The 12,613-nt window shown below is 40.2% G+C and overlaps 1 protein-coding gene across 1 annotated transcript; it reads left to right on the top strand.

Moving 5' to 3' along the window:
* Positions 1-548: 548 nt before the first annotated feature.
* On the top strand, positions 549-10,427 carry LOC122869376 (GTPase IMAP family member 8-like). Its single transcript, XM_044182318.1, has 5 exons — positions 549-1,536; positions 2,374-3,060; positions 6,666-7,376; positions 7,570-8,226; positions 9,566-10,427. Exons 1-5 carry the CDS (start codon positions 1,512-1,514, stop codon positions 10,300-10,302), a joined length of 2,817 nt encoding a protein of 938 aa, XP_044038253.1. The 5' UTR covers positions 549-1,511; the 3' UTR covers positions 10,303-10,427.
* Positions 10,428-12,613: the final 2,186 nt, after the last annotated feature.

Below are 12,613 nucleotides of genomic sequence, written 5' to 3'. Positions count from 1 at the left end.
GTGTGTACTTGGCAGTGAAAAGCCCATTTTTTAAGGGTAAAACGAATGGTCGTCATAAATATATTATTTTGAAAGGCACCGGAAGTTACGTCTTTCATGCTCTTATTCTAACTTTACACAAGTCAGTCCCCACAATGAGTAGGATGAAAACATTTGGCCCATGAAATCTGAAAGATGTGGTCACTGAATGCACTTTGTGTAAAAGCAAGGAAAAGTGCTCCACAGTTTAGTCCACACTGACTTCTTGTTTGCTGACTGTGAGAAGATTTTTGAGTGAACTCGTATAGAGAAATGTGATTTAGAAAAATTCAGATTCTTTGAGGTTTTGGCCCCCAACTTCACAAAATAGAGAGATCCTAAGTCACGCCTTTGTCTCACCCAGACTTGATTATTGTAACGTTTCGTTTTGGTTCAGATTGCTGCAGCTAGAAAACTAGAAAATTTGATCATATGACACCAATTTTACACTTCAATGACTCCTGATACGTGACAGATTGGACTGCTTCTAACGACTGACGTAATTATGAGTGGGCTCACCCCTTCTTTACTGTGTGATAAACCTTACGTCCCATCCCGTGCTCTCCGCTCTCAGAATACACTTCTGTCTGTCCCCAGACTTACAAAGAAGTCAGGTGGCTGCAGGGACGATTCCTCATATGCCCCCTTCCTCTGGAATAACCTCCCTGTTGATGTCAGACAGTCTGACTCTGTTGAGGAATATTAAATCCAAACTTAAAACACATCTTTTCGCCTTTACTTTCAGCTAGTTGTTTATTTTTGATTACCTTGTACCTGTTACCATTATTCATAGTAGAAAAGGTTTCAGAAACCTTTTCTACGATAGAACACTCCTGGACGAATGAGGGACTACACCGTCTTATTATCCATAGTCCATGTTGTCCTGCCGAAGAGCCCCCTAAGCCCCCTAAGGCCCCCAAGGCAAATTTGTGATTTGTGATATTGGGCTATATAAATAAAATTGACTTGACAACCTGAATAAATTATATTCCAGCACTACTGGATCCTACAAAAGCTCAGTGATCATGATTCACCAAAACCAGCTTTTTAAATCCTGCTCATATTTACCGGATTTTGATTATTTCTCTTGTTTTGTACTTATTTCCTTCCAAATTCAATGTCCCATATCTGTCAATTCACTTGATAACACTGTAATGCTGAGACAAGGCCCTCAGTAGTACAGTGTATACAAAATGTACTCTCTTTACTATCTGTCAGTGTTCGGTAAAAGACAAATGCTGCACACACTCTTCTGTGTGTCTTCAGAGTGGACTGTTGACTTGCTGCTGAGAGGTGTGCTTCTTACTGCGCCCTGCATGTGTGTCTGATTACTCATTACAGGCAACCTTCAAACTCATAAACACATAAAACACACACTTCTGCTCAGTCTTTGTGCATATTTTTCACAGAGAACACGGAAACACAGATGTGACATATGAATAACTGATGTTTGTTTTTAGATCTACCCGCTTATAGATGGTACAGAATGTGAGATGGCAACCAGCCAGCTGTCAGCATGTAAGTTTTGATTCTTGATGTCTCATAAAAACCGCATTACATTCATGACTGTCTTTATTTTAAGGTTATTGCTGTGAAAACTCAAACAACTTCCTACTTTGTAATATGTAGTAGTTATCAGTGTCGAATTTTGAATGTCTCCGTAATATTGTATTTATAAGTCTATTGATTTTCATCCCATGCTTACCTTATTTTTGTGCATCGTAATTTCATTGATTAGCCTGTAGTTCATTGTTTTTATATGATTGTCAAAGCATTCTTTTAAGTGTTGTATGATTTAAGATGGAAGGATTTAAGGTAATATTCAATTTATAGTATTTATAAAACAAAACAGAATTAACTCTAAGTGTACTTTTTTGTAGTTTTGTGTCATTTAGGGGCCTAATATACGTTTTTAGGGCTGCAAGTAACAAATATTTTTATTATCAATTAATCTGCTACTTAATTTCTCATTTACTTGATTAATCGTTATGGTCTATACAATGTCAGAAGATAGTTAAAAAATGGCCATTATAATGTTGACATATCTAAAATGCTTGTTTTGTCAGGCTAACAGCTCAAAAACTCAAGATAGACAAAGAAAACCAGCAAATATTCAAACTTAGGAAGCTGAAGCCAGTGGATTTTTGGCATTTTTGCTTAAAAAAATCCCTTAAATGATTGATTATCAAAATTGTTTCAGCTTCATGCATTTTGCTTGTTGTTTGTTCATGGTATGAATACAATTGGTATTTTCCATTCAGTCCATTTGAACAGGAAATGTGATTTTAGGCAATGTAGCTTTAATATTAAACCTTCTCACCCTTGTTTCCCTTTGTGTGTTTATTTCTTTTTCAGTGGATGGCTGGTGTACATCACAGTTAAAGATTATCCTTCTTGGTGGCAGAAACTCTGGAAAGAGCTCCGTGGGGAACCTAATCTTGGGCAAAGAGGAGTTTGTCACCAAAGAGAGGACCTCGTGCTCCCGGAGGCTGGCTGTCCTGAACGGACGGTGGCTCACAGTGGTGGACACTCCTGGCTGGTGGTGCGACTTCAGCGCTCAGGACACATCTGAGCTTGTGAAGAGGGAGATCGTAAGCAGCGTCTCTCTGTGCTCACCAGGCCCACATGTATTTCTAATTACAATCAAGGCAAGCTCGGCCTTCTCAGAGAAGCGGCGTAGGGCGGTGGAGGAGCATGTGGCCCTGCTGGGTGAGAGGGTGTGGAGTCACTGCATAGCTGTATTCGTCTCTGCTGACAGGTCTAAACACACTGAAGCAGAGGAGCTTGTACAGACGGGGGGAAAGGCCCTCCGCTGGCTCAGTGAGAAGTGTAGTCAGAGGTGTCACAGTGTTATCTTGAGTGATGATACTGAAGTCGCTGAGCTGCTGGAGAAGATACAGAAACTTGTCACAGAAAATGGAAACAGAGTGTTTGAAATGCAGGAAAAGATTTTACAGGCGACTGCAGAGGAGAAGAGAAGAGTGGAGGAGAGGGCTCAGCAGAGATTTATGAGAATGAAGAAACACAGATCTCTCATGCGAGGTGAGTTAATCATGATCATTGAAATGCTTTGCTTATTTTGGCTATTAAAGAGAATAGCTCCACAATCTTGCTTTGACACCCAAAGAGACATCCTGTCAATCAAACACAATGCAGAATACTATACTGTCTTTAGATTATAAATTGATGAAATTTGACCTGCTCTAAATTGGGGTCAGCCCTTATTTGTATTGCTGTTACTGTTAACTATCATTGCTAAATTTATTCCAAAGACAATTTTGCTGCTGCAGATAATTAATTATCAAAATCCTAAAAAAAACCATTACTCCCTGTGTCCTAGACTCTTTAAAAACACAATCCAGTAAGATCTGATTTGGTGATTTGCAGGTCAAAAATGTGTAGACATCAATACACATTTAATACTTTGGGGCAGCAGGACAGTGTATGTTCGCTCGTGTCTGTTGGGATTTACAATGGTTAAAGGGGGGCACCCACTTGTGTAGGTGTGATCAATTAATTATGGCTATCAGAATTATCAAAGATAATCATAAATAACTTTAATGAATAAAGTCCTCGGGGCACCACTCTTCTTAAAGAAGATAAATGATAGCAAATTAATTGTTTCAGTCTCATAAACTACATTAAACTATCAATTTGGAACTCATATTAATAATTAAATTAATAACTATAACCAGAATTGCCACCAACAGCTAGTAGGTTGAAGGATTTGGAGTTGAACATAGAGGAAGTTGGCAAATGACTCACTCTTGTGAAACATTAAAGAAGCAACACACACAAAATGAAGACTAACTCTAAATGCACTAAACTACAGAACAAAAGGGATGAGTGTGTGTCCAAAATGGCTGCTTGGGTCTAAGATGGTGTCAAACAAAAGAAATCAGCGGCCTCAAGGCTAGACAAAGAAAGGAAATTCAAAATGGCAGCTAGGCCATGTTTGAAAAAAGTGTGGCTCTGTTAAAGGTCAAGTTGGAGTGGGTGTGTGAACTGTGTTCACAATTACAAATTCAATTGGGCCAGATTTTAAAAACAGGAAATGTAGATTTTAGTTTTTGGTAATGACAAATTTTAAACGAAAAAAATGGCAGCCGTTTGGAGATGGCAGTAAAATAAACAAATACTTGGTTTAAACTGACGGTTCTCATTGTCAAATACGTTGCAGGGTTGACAGAGACATATTTTCAGTAGAGCACTTCCCTACTTGTGACTGTCAATAGCCAGATGTTTTGAAAACCTACTAAGCGTGAGCTCACATGAGAAAACGCTGATTTGTGAAAGATATGATTGGCGGTGTCGCTACATTCGTAAACATCCCTCTCAACAGAGATGAGAAGGAAGCGAGATGGCTCACTCGTTAGCTGCTTCCATACACTACTACTATATGTAGTTTACTTATTTTGTCATACATCAGATTTATGTATGCTGGGCCGCTCGGAGGTTGCTTCTGGCCCGCGGGCTGCCAACTGAATAGGCCTGGTGTCAGGTTAAAAGAGAGTTAGATAGCATGCAAAGACTCTCTCTGTGTGAAGCATGACATTAACTAACATCAACTTAGCATGTGGCTACCAAAACAGTGACAACACATCACAACAATAAAACTCAATGAACACATCAGTACCATCAGTATATGTGCATCATTAAAACCAAACAGTCTTGTGCTTAGGCAAGTACACTGTTAAGTTACATTACCAATCCAAGGAGGGAAAAAGAGGTTGCCTTGGTGCTGCTGTTAGCTGACATCAGTCTGTTGTAGACGAGCCAAGCTGGGAAGAATTGTGGTTCCAGGGAAAGTCTTTGCTGCAGCAAGGGCTGGCTCAAGTAATGGCAGCTGCCAGTGTTTGTGGCGTTTCCGGAAGTCATTCTCAATTGTGAAAATGGTCTGAGAATTTCTGAGTTCTCAGACCATTTTCACAATGACTTCCAGATGGGAGTCAAAACGTCTTGATTCTGAAGACGTTTTGGTGCTTGTTTTGTTTTACTATGCATGTCAACCAGCACCCATTTGCTGATGTTTTCTGATGTCAATATGCATCTGCAGGGCTACTGAATAATACTACTAATAAGTTTCTCAAGTGTTTCAAAAACTCCTGGGTATAGCTCAATATCCTCACAGATGTGCAACACCTGTGACGAAATTCAGCAATGAGCAGCGCATACAGAAGCAAGCTCTGGCTTCATTCTTCACATTTTTACAAGTTTCTATAGCCAATACAGACGTAAGAAAGTAAAATAAACTTTTCTTTCACTTGCTGGTTTTGCTATCAATACTCAGATTGTAATGTGCCTATATACTGTATTGTTAATGCTGTGAAATCAATAAGCACAATACAGAAAGATGATGAAACAGTGTGGTGGCTGCAATTTGGCCATCCTACAGTATGTTTGCCACAGTGCAATAGTCACAGGAAAAGGGGGCCAAAGTTGTTCTTGTTTTTCGCTTTTGCATCACAGCCCGCTTGACTTGCTCAAAGGCGACACCTGATGGTGGAAGCCATACAGCACATTCACAACAAATTCAAAAAATATGAAATTATGACCCTTGAAGTTTAGATAGACTTCTGTAAATTGTGGCAGATTAATTATTGTATATGCATTGCATGCATTTAAAGGAATAACAATGGAGCTGAATATAAACCTGGTAGATGAATGAAATAATTTTTATAAATCAAAAAAAAAAAATCTCTTGAAGAGATCGGAGGAAGCCAGTCACACCGCCTTTGTTGTCCTTACAGAGTTAACAGCTCTTCGTTATCTTGCTTCGTGCACCTGTTAGCATGTGAAGTTAGCTGGCAGGGTGTGTGTGGTAGCTGCTGGTCCAAACTAAACTTGATTGCAGGAATCTTATGCAGGCTCTCATGTAGCTGCAGTAAGAAAGCGAGTTCAGTTATGCTGCATGTTTCTGCTCCAAGCAGCTTACACAGGGAGCAAGCAGCCGTCTGCTGCTTGCTGGAGACGAAGCCAAGAGGAAAGAGAGAGAACAAAATGACCACTGAGGCCCTTTATTGACCTGGTGCCCTCCTGGGTCACAGGTCAAATCGACCAATGGCAGCTGGAAGCTGGTCCCATGGGAGGAGTTCAATGGGAGGAGTTCATGCCTCCGGGGATTCTGGGAGACGGAGTTCCATGGCCCTCCTTTGTTCACAGAACAAAGAGCATGCGGTCTCCTACTGAAAGTTCACACAAATGAACGAATTCGTCTGTGGAGCCCCAACATGTCAAAATAAACTACAATGTGTGTGTTCATGGTAATGAAGGAACATGCAACAGAGTTGCTCATTGACAACAGAGGAATATGATATATCAGACTTTTACTACACAGACAGATACTTGTTAGTAGGATAAATTCGTTGTTGATTTGGTCTTTTCATGGGATTTGTTGACAATAAGAAAAACCTGGAATATCACCAGACTTATCTGGTTAAAAGGTCAACTTTTTCAGTAACTCATAAGTGCTGTTTCAATATTATTTCTATGACTATATTTTAATGTAAAACAGGTGTTAGTTACACATTGAAATATAGTCATTGAAATGGCCTGCAAATCACCAAATCAATGCAACCTGGAAAATGTATTGAATGGAAGTCAGAATAAAAAAATGTATTACTTCATTTCCACTTACATTCTTTCAGAGAGGTTGCGGCCCATTACTAATATCCGGATTGTGTTGGTGGGAGCAAAGGGTTCTGGGAAAACTTCTGCACTGAACACAATCCTGAGCAGAGAGAGCAGCCAGTGGCCGAGGAGAACAGCCCAGTGCCAAGTTGGGAAAGGAGTGGTGTTTGGGAGACAGCTGACTGTGGTGGACACACCAGGCTGGTGGATGAACTACTTCTGTGACGAGAGTCCCATCTTCGACAGGAGGGAGATAGTGTTCAGTTTGTCTCTCTGCCCTCCGGGGCCTCACGTCTTCCTGCTGGTGATCCGTGTGGACAGAGCCTTCACCGAAACCTACAGGAGAGCAGCGCAGGAGCACCTCCAGCTGATCTGTGAGCACATCTGGAGTCGCGTCATCGTGCTGTTTAGTTTCGGGGACTGGCTGGGAGGCATGACTACTGAGCAGTGCATCGAGAGTGAGGGAGAGCCTCTGCAGTGGCTTGTTGAAAGATGTGGCAACAGGTATCATGTTCTGAACAATAAAACCAAAGGGGATGGATTTCAAGTCAGAGAACTGATTGGGAAGATTGAGGAAATGTTGGCTGGCTGCAACGATGGCCAGCATTATGAAATAGAGGTGAAAGTGATGGAACAGCTGGAGGGGAAGATGAGGAGACAGAAGGAGAGAGCCAAGGAGAGACTGATGAAGAAGCAGAAACAAAGGCAGATGGCAAGGTCTCAGCTGGGTGAGTTATACATTTAAAAGTGATAAACAACAGCGTGATCATGTTTAACTTATTTAACAAACATTATTTAATTTAGCTGTTGTTAGCTGTTGTAGCTGAGATGTTGTTTTCTGATGGATTTTTGGGCACAATTCAACCAGAAGGTGTTTGTTTGCCACGTTTCTAACAGATTTGTAAAACTTCTTTCCAACAGAGAAGCTCAACCCTCTTTCAGAACTGAGACTAGTGCTTGTTGGTGGCAGGAAAACAGGCAAGAGCTCATGTGGAAACACCATCCTGAGCAGAGAGTGCTTCCACACAGAAACCCAAACCACTTCCTGCTCTGAAAAATCTGCCAAAATCAGCGGCAAGACAGTGGCAGTGCTGGACACACCAGGCTGCTTCTCTGTGACCTCTGACCTCCTCTTGGCATCCTGTGCTCTCCTCCTGGTTGTCAACGTGAGCTCCTCATTCAAAGATACCCACAAGGAGGCAATGGAGAAACAGCTGGAGGCAGGAGGAGGCCAGATGTGGAGCAGAGCTGTGGTCCTGTTCAGCTATGGTGACTGGGTGGGTGACACGAGCATCGAGCAGCGCATTGAGAGCGAAGGAGAACCGCTGCAGAGGCTGGTTGAGAAGTGTGGGAACAGATATCATGTCCTGGACAATAAACACCGGGGGGAGGGAGCTCAGGTTAACGAGCTAATCGAATTGATAGAGGAGATGCTGGTTGAAGAAAGGATGGCTGTTCTTCACAGAGGCGATCGCATGTGGAAAAGTGTTTCTTCAGCACGAGAGCAGCAGCCGGACGCAGTGTGTAAAAAAGATTTAAAGGGGCTAACGAGCTGCAAACATCAGCTGTCCCATGACTGTAAGTAAACCTCATGCACTGATGTTTTTCCCAACATTGTCACTTCAGGTTAAGACAGCTTATTAAGTTAGTAACGACATGGTTCTTTTAGAGCCCCAGGGATTGCGAGGGTTCATGAGACAAATCTAAGAGGTCGCGAGACAATCAACAGGATAGAAATTCGAAAATTATATTTATTTTTTCAGACATTTCACTAATCTTTGCTTTTTTCATGTGAATAACTGGATCTTACTTCCTCAGGCCTCTAAAAAGTACTTGAACAGTCACTTATTGGTTGACTTGCAATAGACATATGCAACCACTGACGATGGGTCACAAGCAGACATTACTTCATTTTAAAAAGTCACAAGCCAATAAGGTTTGGAATGACTGTTTTCAAGCATCTGCTTTCATATATTTTCCTATTTGTAGTTAAAACAGGATGTTTTCCTTTTAACTTCAGAGACAACGTAAACACCAAAAGACAAACTCATTGTTTCACAGATATTTTGAGGGAAATCTGATAATGATATATCAGCCAATGTCCCCTTTTAACACATACACTTAACATCCAGTAAACATTTGTGGCATTGTTCCCTAAAATTTGGATTTAAAGAGTTTTGACAGAAATATGTATTGAGGCAGGATATTTTACAATAAAACAATAAATGATGGTATTTTATCAAAAATGATAACTAACTAAATAAATAAAATAAATAAGAATATGACTGTATAAATAATAACTATAAAAAAATACAACAAATGCAACAAAAATATTAAACATTTTCAAAATTAAGAACATTAAGGGTCAAAAATACATAAATATGCATCTTATTAAACATTTACTAATTGCAATGTCTATTAGCACATCTGCCAACATGTGCACTGATATATCTGTGATAAGCCAATATCAGTTGATTTTATTTGTTTATTTTTTTATTGGTTTATTTGACAGAGGCAGTGCACATCAATAAACAATGTTTTAGATGTGCCAGAGTGTAAATATAGTCCCTGTGCAGATGTTACATTGTCACATAATCATAAAGAATATTAAATTAAACTGGTTATTAAAATTGGATCAATTAAAGAATAATCACTATACAAAACAGCATTGTGCTATATTATCAGGTACTAATTAAAACAGAGAAGTATAGAAAACAGAGTAAGCAACACATACAGTAAATCCAAAAAAAATGAAGTTGTATCAGGTGTGACATGGAGAGGGACCAAATCAAAACTGGTTTATGATGTGAGGCAGCAGTGAGGTAGCAGTATCTGTAGTAGAGATAAGCAGATTTAGGATGGAGATGGTTGGAATTTTTATTGCTCACATGAAATCACACTTTATTTCCTTTTACAGTGACTGAATCAGCCAACTCCAACACTCAAACAATGCTAAACTGCTCGGATGGCCCAGATAATGGTGGTCAGACAGTGGCACTATCAGCAGGCAGAACGGGAAGAGGGACTGGACTCACCATCCTTGACAGAGACCGCTTCATGTCCTGTTTAGCCTCTATGCTCTCTGGTAGAGCAGTGCTGAGGTGGACTAAATATCTGCCTGTCTGGTTCTCTACTGATGATCTTCCCCTGAGACTGAATGGTGAGGACCAGGTGCATCTGTCCTCATCCAGACATCCATTGCTTCTGGTTTTACCTCAAACACAACGCAGGATGCTTGCAGAGGGAAATGCCATCAGTGTGAATTCCCTCTGCCATCCTGCACTGAGAGAGCGGACTCTCAGGAGGCCCGCTGAGTCTGGACGTCTGCAGGCGCTGATTGACCAGTGGGACGACAGCAGCCTGGAGGAGCTGGAAGCCTTCATTGATTCGTACTTTGAGATGGTTTGGGAGCAAACCATAGGGTCATTTCAGTTAACTGAACCCGACTGTGCCACCACAGAGCAGGATGCTGCCGTCGAGGAGGCTGGGCAGGAGGAAGTGCTCGCATCCATTGACAGGAAACTTTCAAAGCTGGAGCTCCTTGAGGAGATTAGGAGGGATTTGGCTGAGCTGAGGAAGAGTCTGGAGCACAGCTGGAAGGCAATACAAGAACTTAGAGAAAAAAGTAAACAAGATGATAATAATACATGTTGATACAAGGTAATCAAAGATGGAGTAATTTGTTATCTCATACAGTCAAAATTAATTTATATGTATCTTACTAGTTAATGCCAAGAAAAAAAATAGTAGTAATAATAATAAAACTTCACTTTCTTTGACTGAAGGAGCTACAGCTTTGTTATGATATTTCCCCACAAGGGGGAGCTCTTGTATAAGAGTAGCTAATACATATAATGTGGTCACTGAAACACATCACACTTCTGCAGTGGTGGAAGAAGTACTCAGATTTTTTACTTTAGTTAAAGTAGCAATACCAAAGTGTATAAATTCTCTGTTACAAGTAAAAGACCTGGATTAAAAATTTTACTTAAGTAAAAGTACAAAAGTATGAACATTAAAATATACTTAAAGTACCAAAAGTACTCATTATGCAGAATGGCCCATTTCAGAATAATGTATATTATTGATCCCGTTCTTCCCAAACTTGTTGGATGGAGTTTAGGTCAGGGCTCTGTGCAGGCCAGTCAAGTTGTTGTCAAAACATTTATTTATGGATCTCCCTGCATGGGGAGCATTGTCATGTCAAGTCAATTTTATTTATATAGCTCAAAATCACAAATCACAAATTTGCCTCAAAGGGCTTAATAATCTGTACAGCACATGAGACTCTCTATCATTAGACCCTCAACTTCTTCCTTAGGCTCGGACTCCCTAAAAAACCTCTTGAAGAGGGAAAAATGGAAGAAACCTCAGCAAGAGCAACAGAGGAGGGATCCGTCTTCAAAGCAGTGGTGGAAGACGTATGCAGATATATGCTTGTAGTCTAGCTGTCGTTTGAGAACCACGTATCTCTAAAAAAGTAACCTTTTCATGAGCTCAGAAAAACAGCCCTGTTTTCAGATGTTGCGATGCATTTTCCAGCTAAATGCTGGAAGTATTATAACTATAGTAACTAATAACTAATGCTGTCAGACAAATGTAGTGGAGTAAAAAGTACAATATTTGCCTCTGAGATGTAGTGGAGTAGAAGTATAAAGTTACATACAATGGAAATACTCAAATAAAGTACCTCGAATTTGTACTTAAGTACAGTACTTGAGTAAATGTACTTCCACCACTGCTTCAAAGACAGACAGACATGACATCCTCTCTACCACGAAGACCTGGAAGGAGTACAAACTACACACACAAGAATCATAAAGAATTAAAGGTTAGGGATTAATTATTAAAAGACCATAGATCAAGGTGTGGTTTGTTAAGATGTTTAACCACAGCACTTAAAACTACTGGGAACAGTGCCACTCGTCTATGATACATGAATAATATTCGGCATTGTAGGTCTCAGAAATGGCCTTTAAAAAGTTGAGCTGGTAGGGGGTCAAGGAGGAAGCTGTGGGTTTAGAAGCCAACACCAGTCTAGACAATGTGTCAAGTGTGATAGCCTCAACATTTGTGCGAACAGAGAATATTTGGGAATCATTAAATTAATTTGGCAATACAGGGTCTGTGGAAGTAACCGAGGATGAAGAACTTAAAAAAGTGTAGACAGAGGTTATGATCTAATGGAAGTCGTGATGTGCGTCACAAGGTGGGGTCACACACATTTGGCCCCATGTTGGAAACACTTTAGGTTTGTCCAAATACTTTTGGCCATATGGTGTAATACTCAAAACACAGCTTTAGGAGGAAATCTCTGTATTGTGGTAAAAGAGAAAATATACAGGATCTAAATATAAATGAAAAAAAAAACACATTTTTTGTTAAATTATTTCACATCTGTTGGGCACCAGGAGAAGTGAAACACTGTTTTTTAGGTGTTACAGGAAGGCTACTGTTTATGTGTGGAAAACAGAGATAGAGTGTGAGAGTCCACATGTGTGCTTCTCCCAGTGCACAGCCAACCACTCTGACAGTGGTTAAAAGCAGGAGGTCACTCCAGTCTACCATTTTCTTTGTTGAGAAAACAGAGAATCTGTGTGGCTTCCATTCAAAGCCTTTTTCCCCCAGAATCAAATGGTTTTTAAGTGAGTCGCACACAGAGACACATACTAATGCAGAATACAGGGGCTAAAATGACTGGCAGAGTAAACACTGTAAAAGTCCACTGATGTAAAGGCAGTTTTTTTAAATACCCCCAAATAAAAATGTATGGTAACACCAGGAGCCAGGAGGCTATTTCATGATGTAGGTACAGTTGTTTGATCTAGTTTCCTGATCCGGATGTGTGTATAAATATGAAAGAGTGAAATATCTGAAAGCAACAGTTTTCTATTTTCAGTTGTATCTCTGTTCAGGTCTCATGTGTTCTTTCCTCCCAAGCAAGAAGTGTTTTCATCCCTTTTAT

The sequence above is a fragment of the Siniperca chuatsi genome, linkage group LG21, assembly GCF_020085105.1.
Source record: "Siniperca chuatsi isolate FFG_IHB_CAS linkage group LG21, ASM2008510v1, whole genome shotgun sequence".
NCBI lineage: Eukaryota > Metazoa > Chordata > Actinopteri > Centrarchiformes > Sinipercidae > Siniperca > Siniperca chuatsi.
This window is presented reverse-complemented; position numbering and strand designations above follow the sequence as displayed.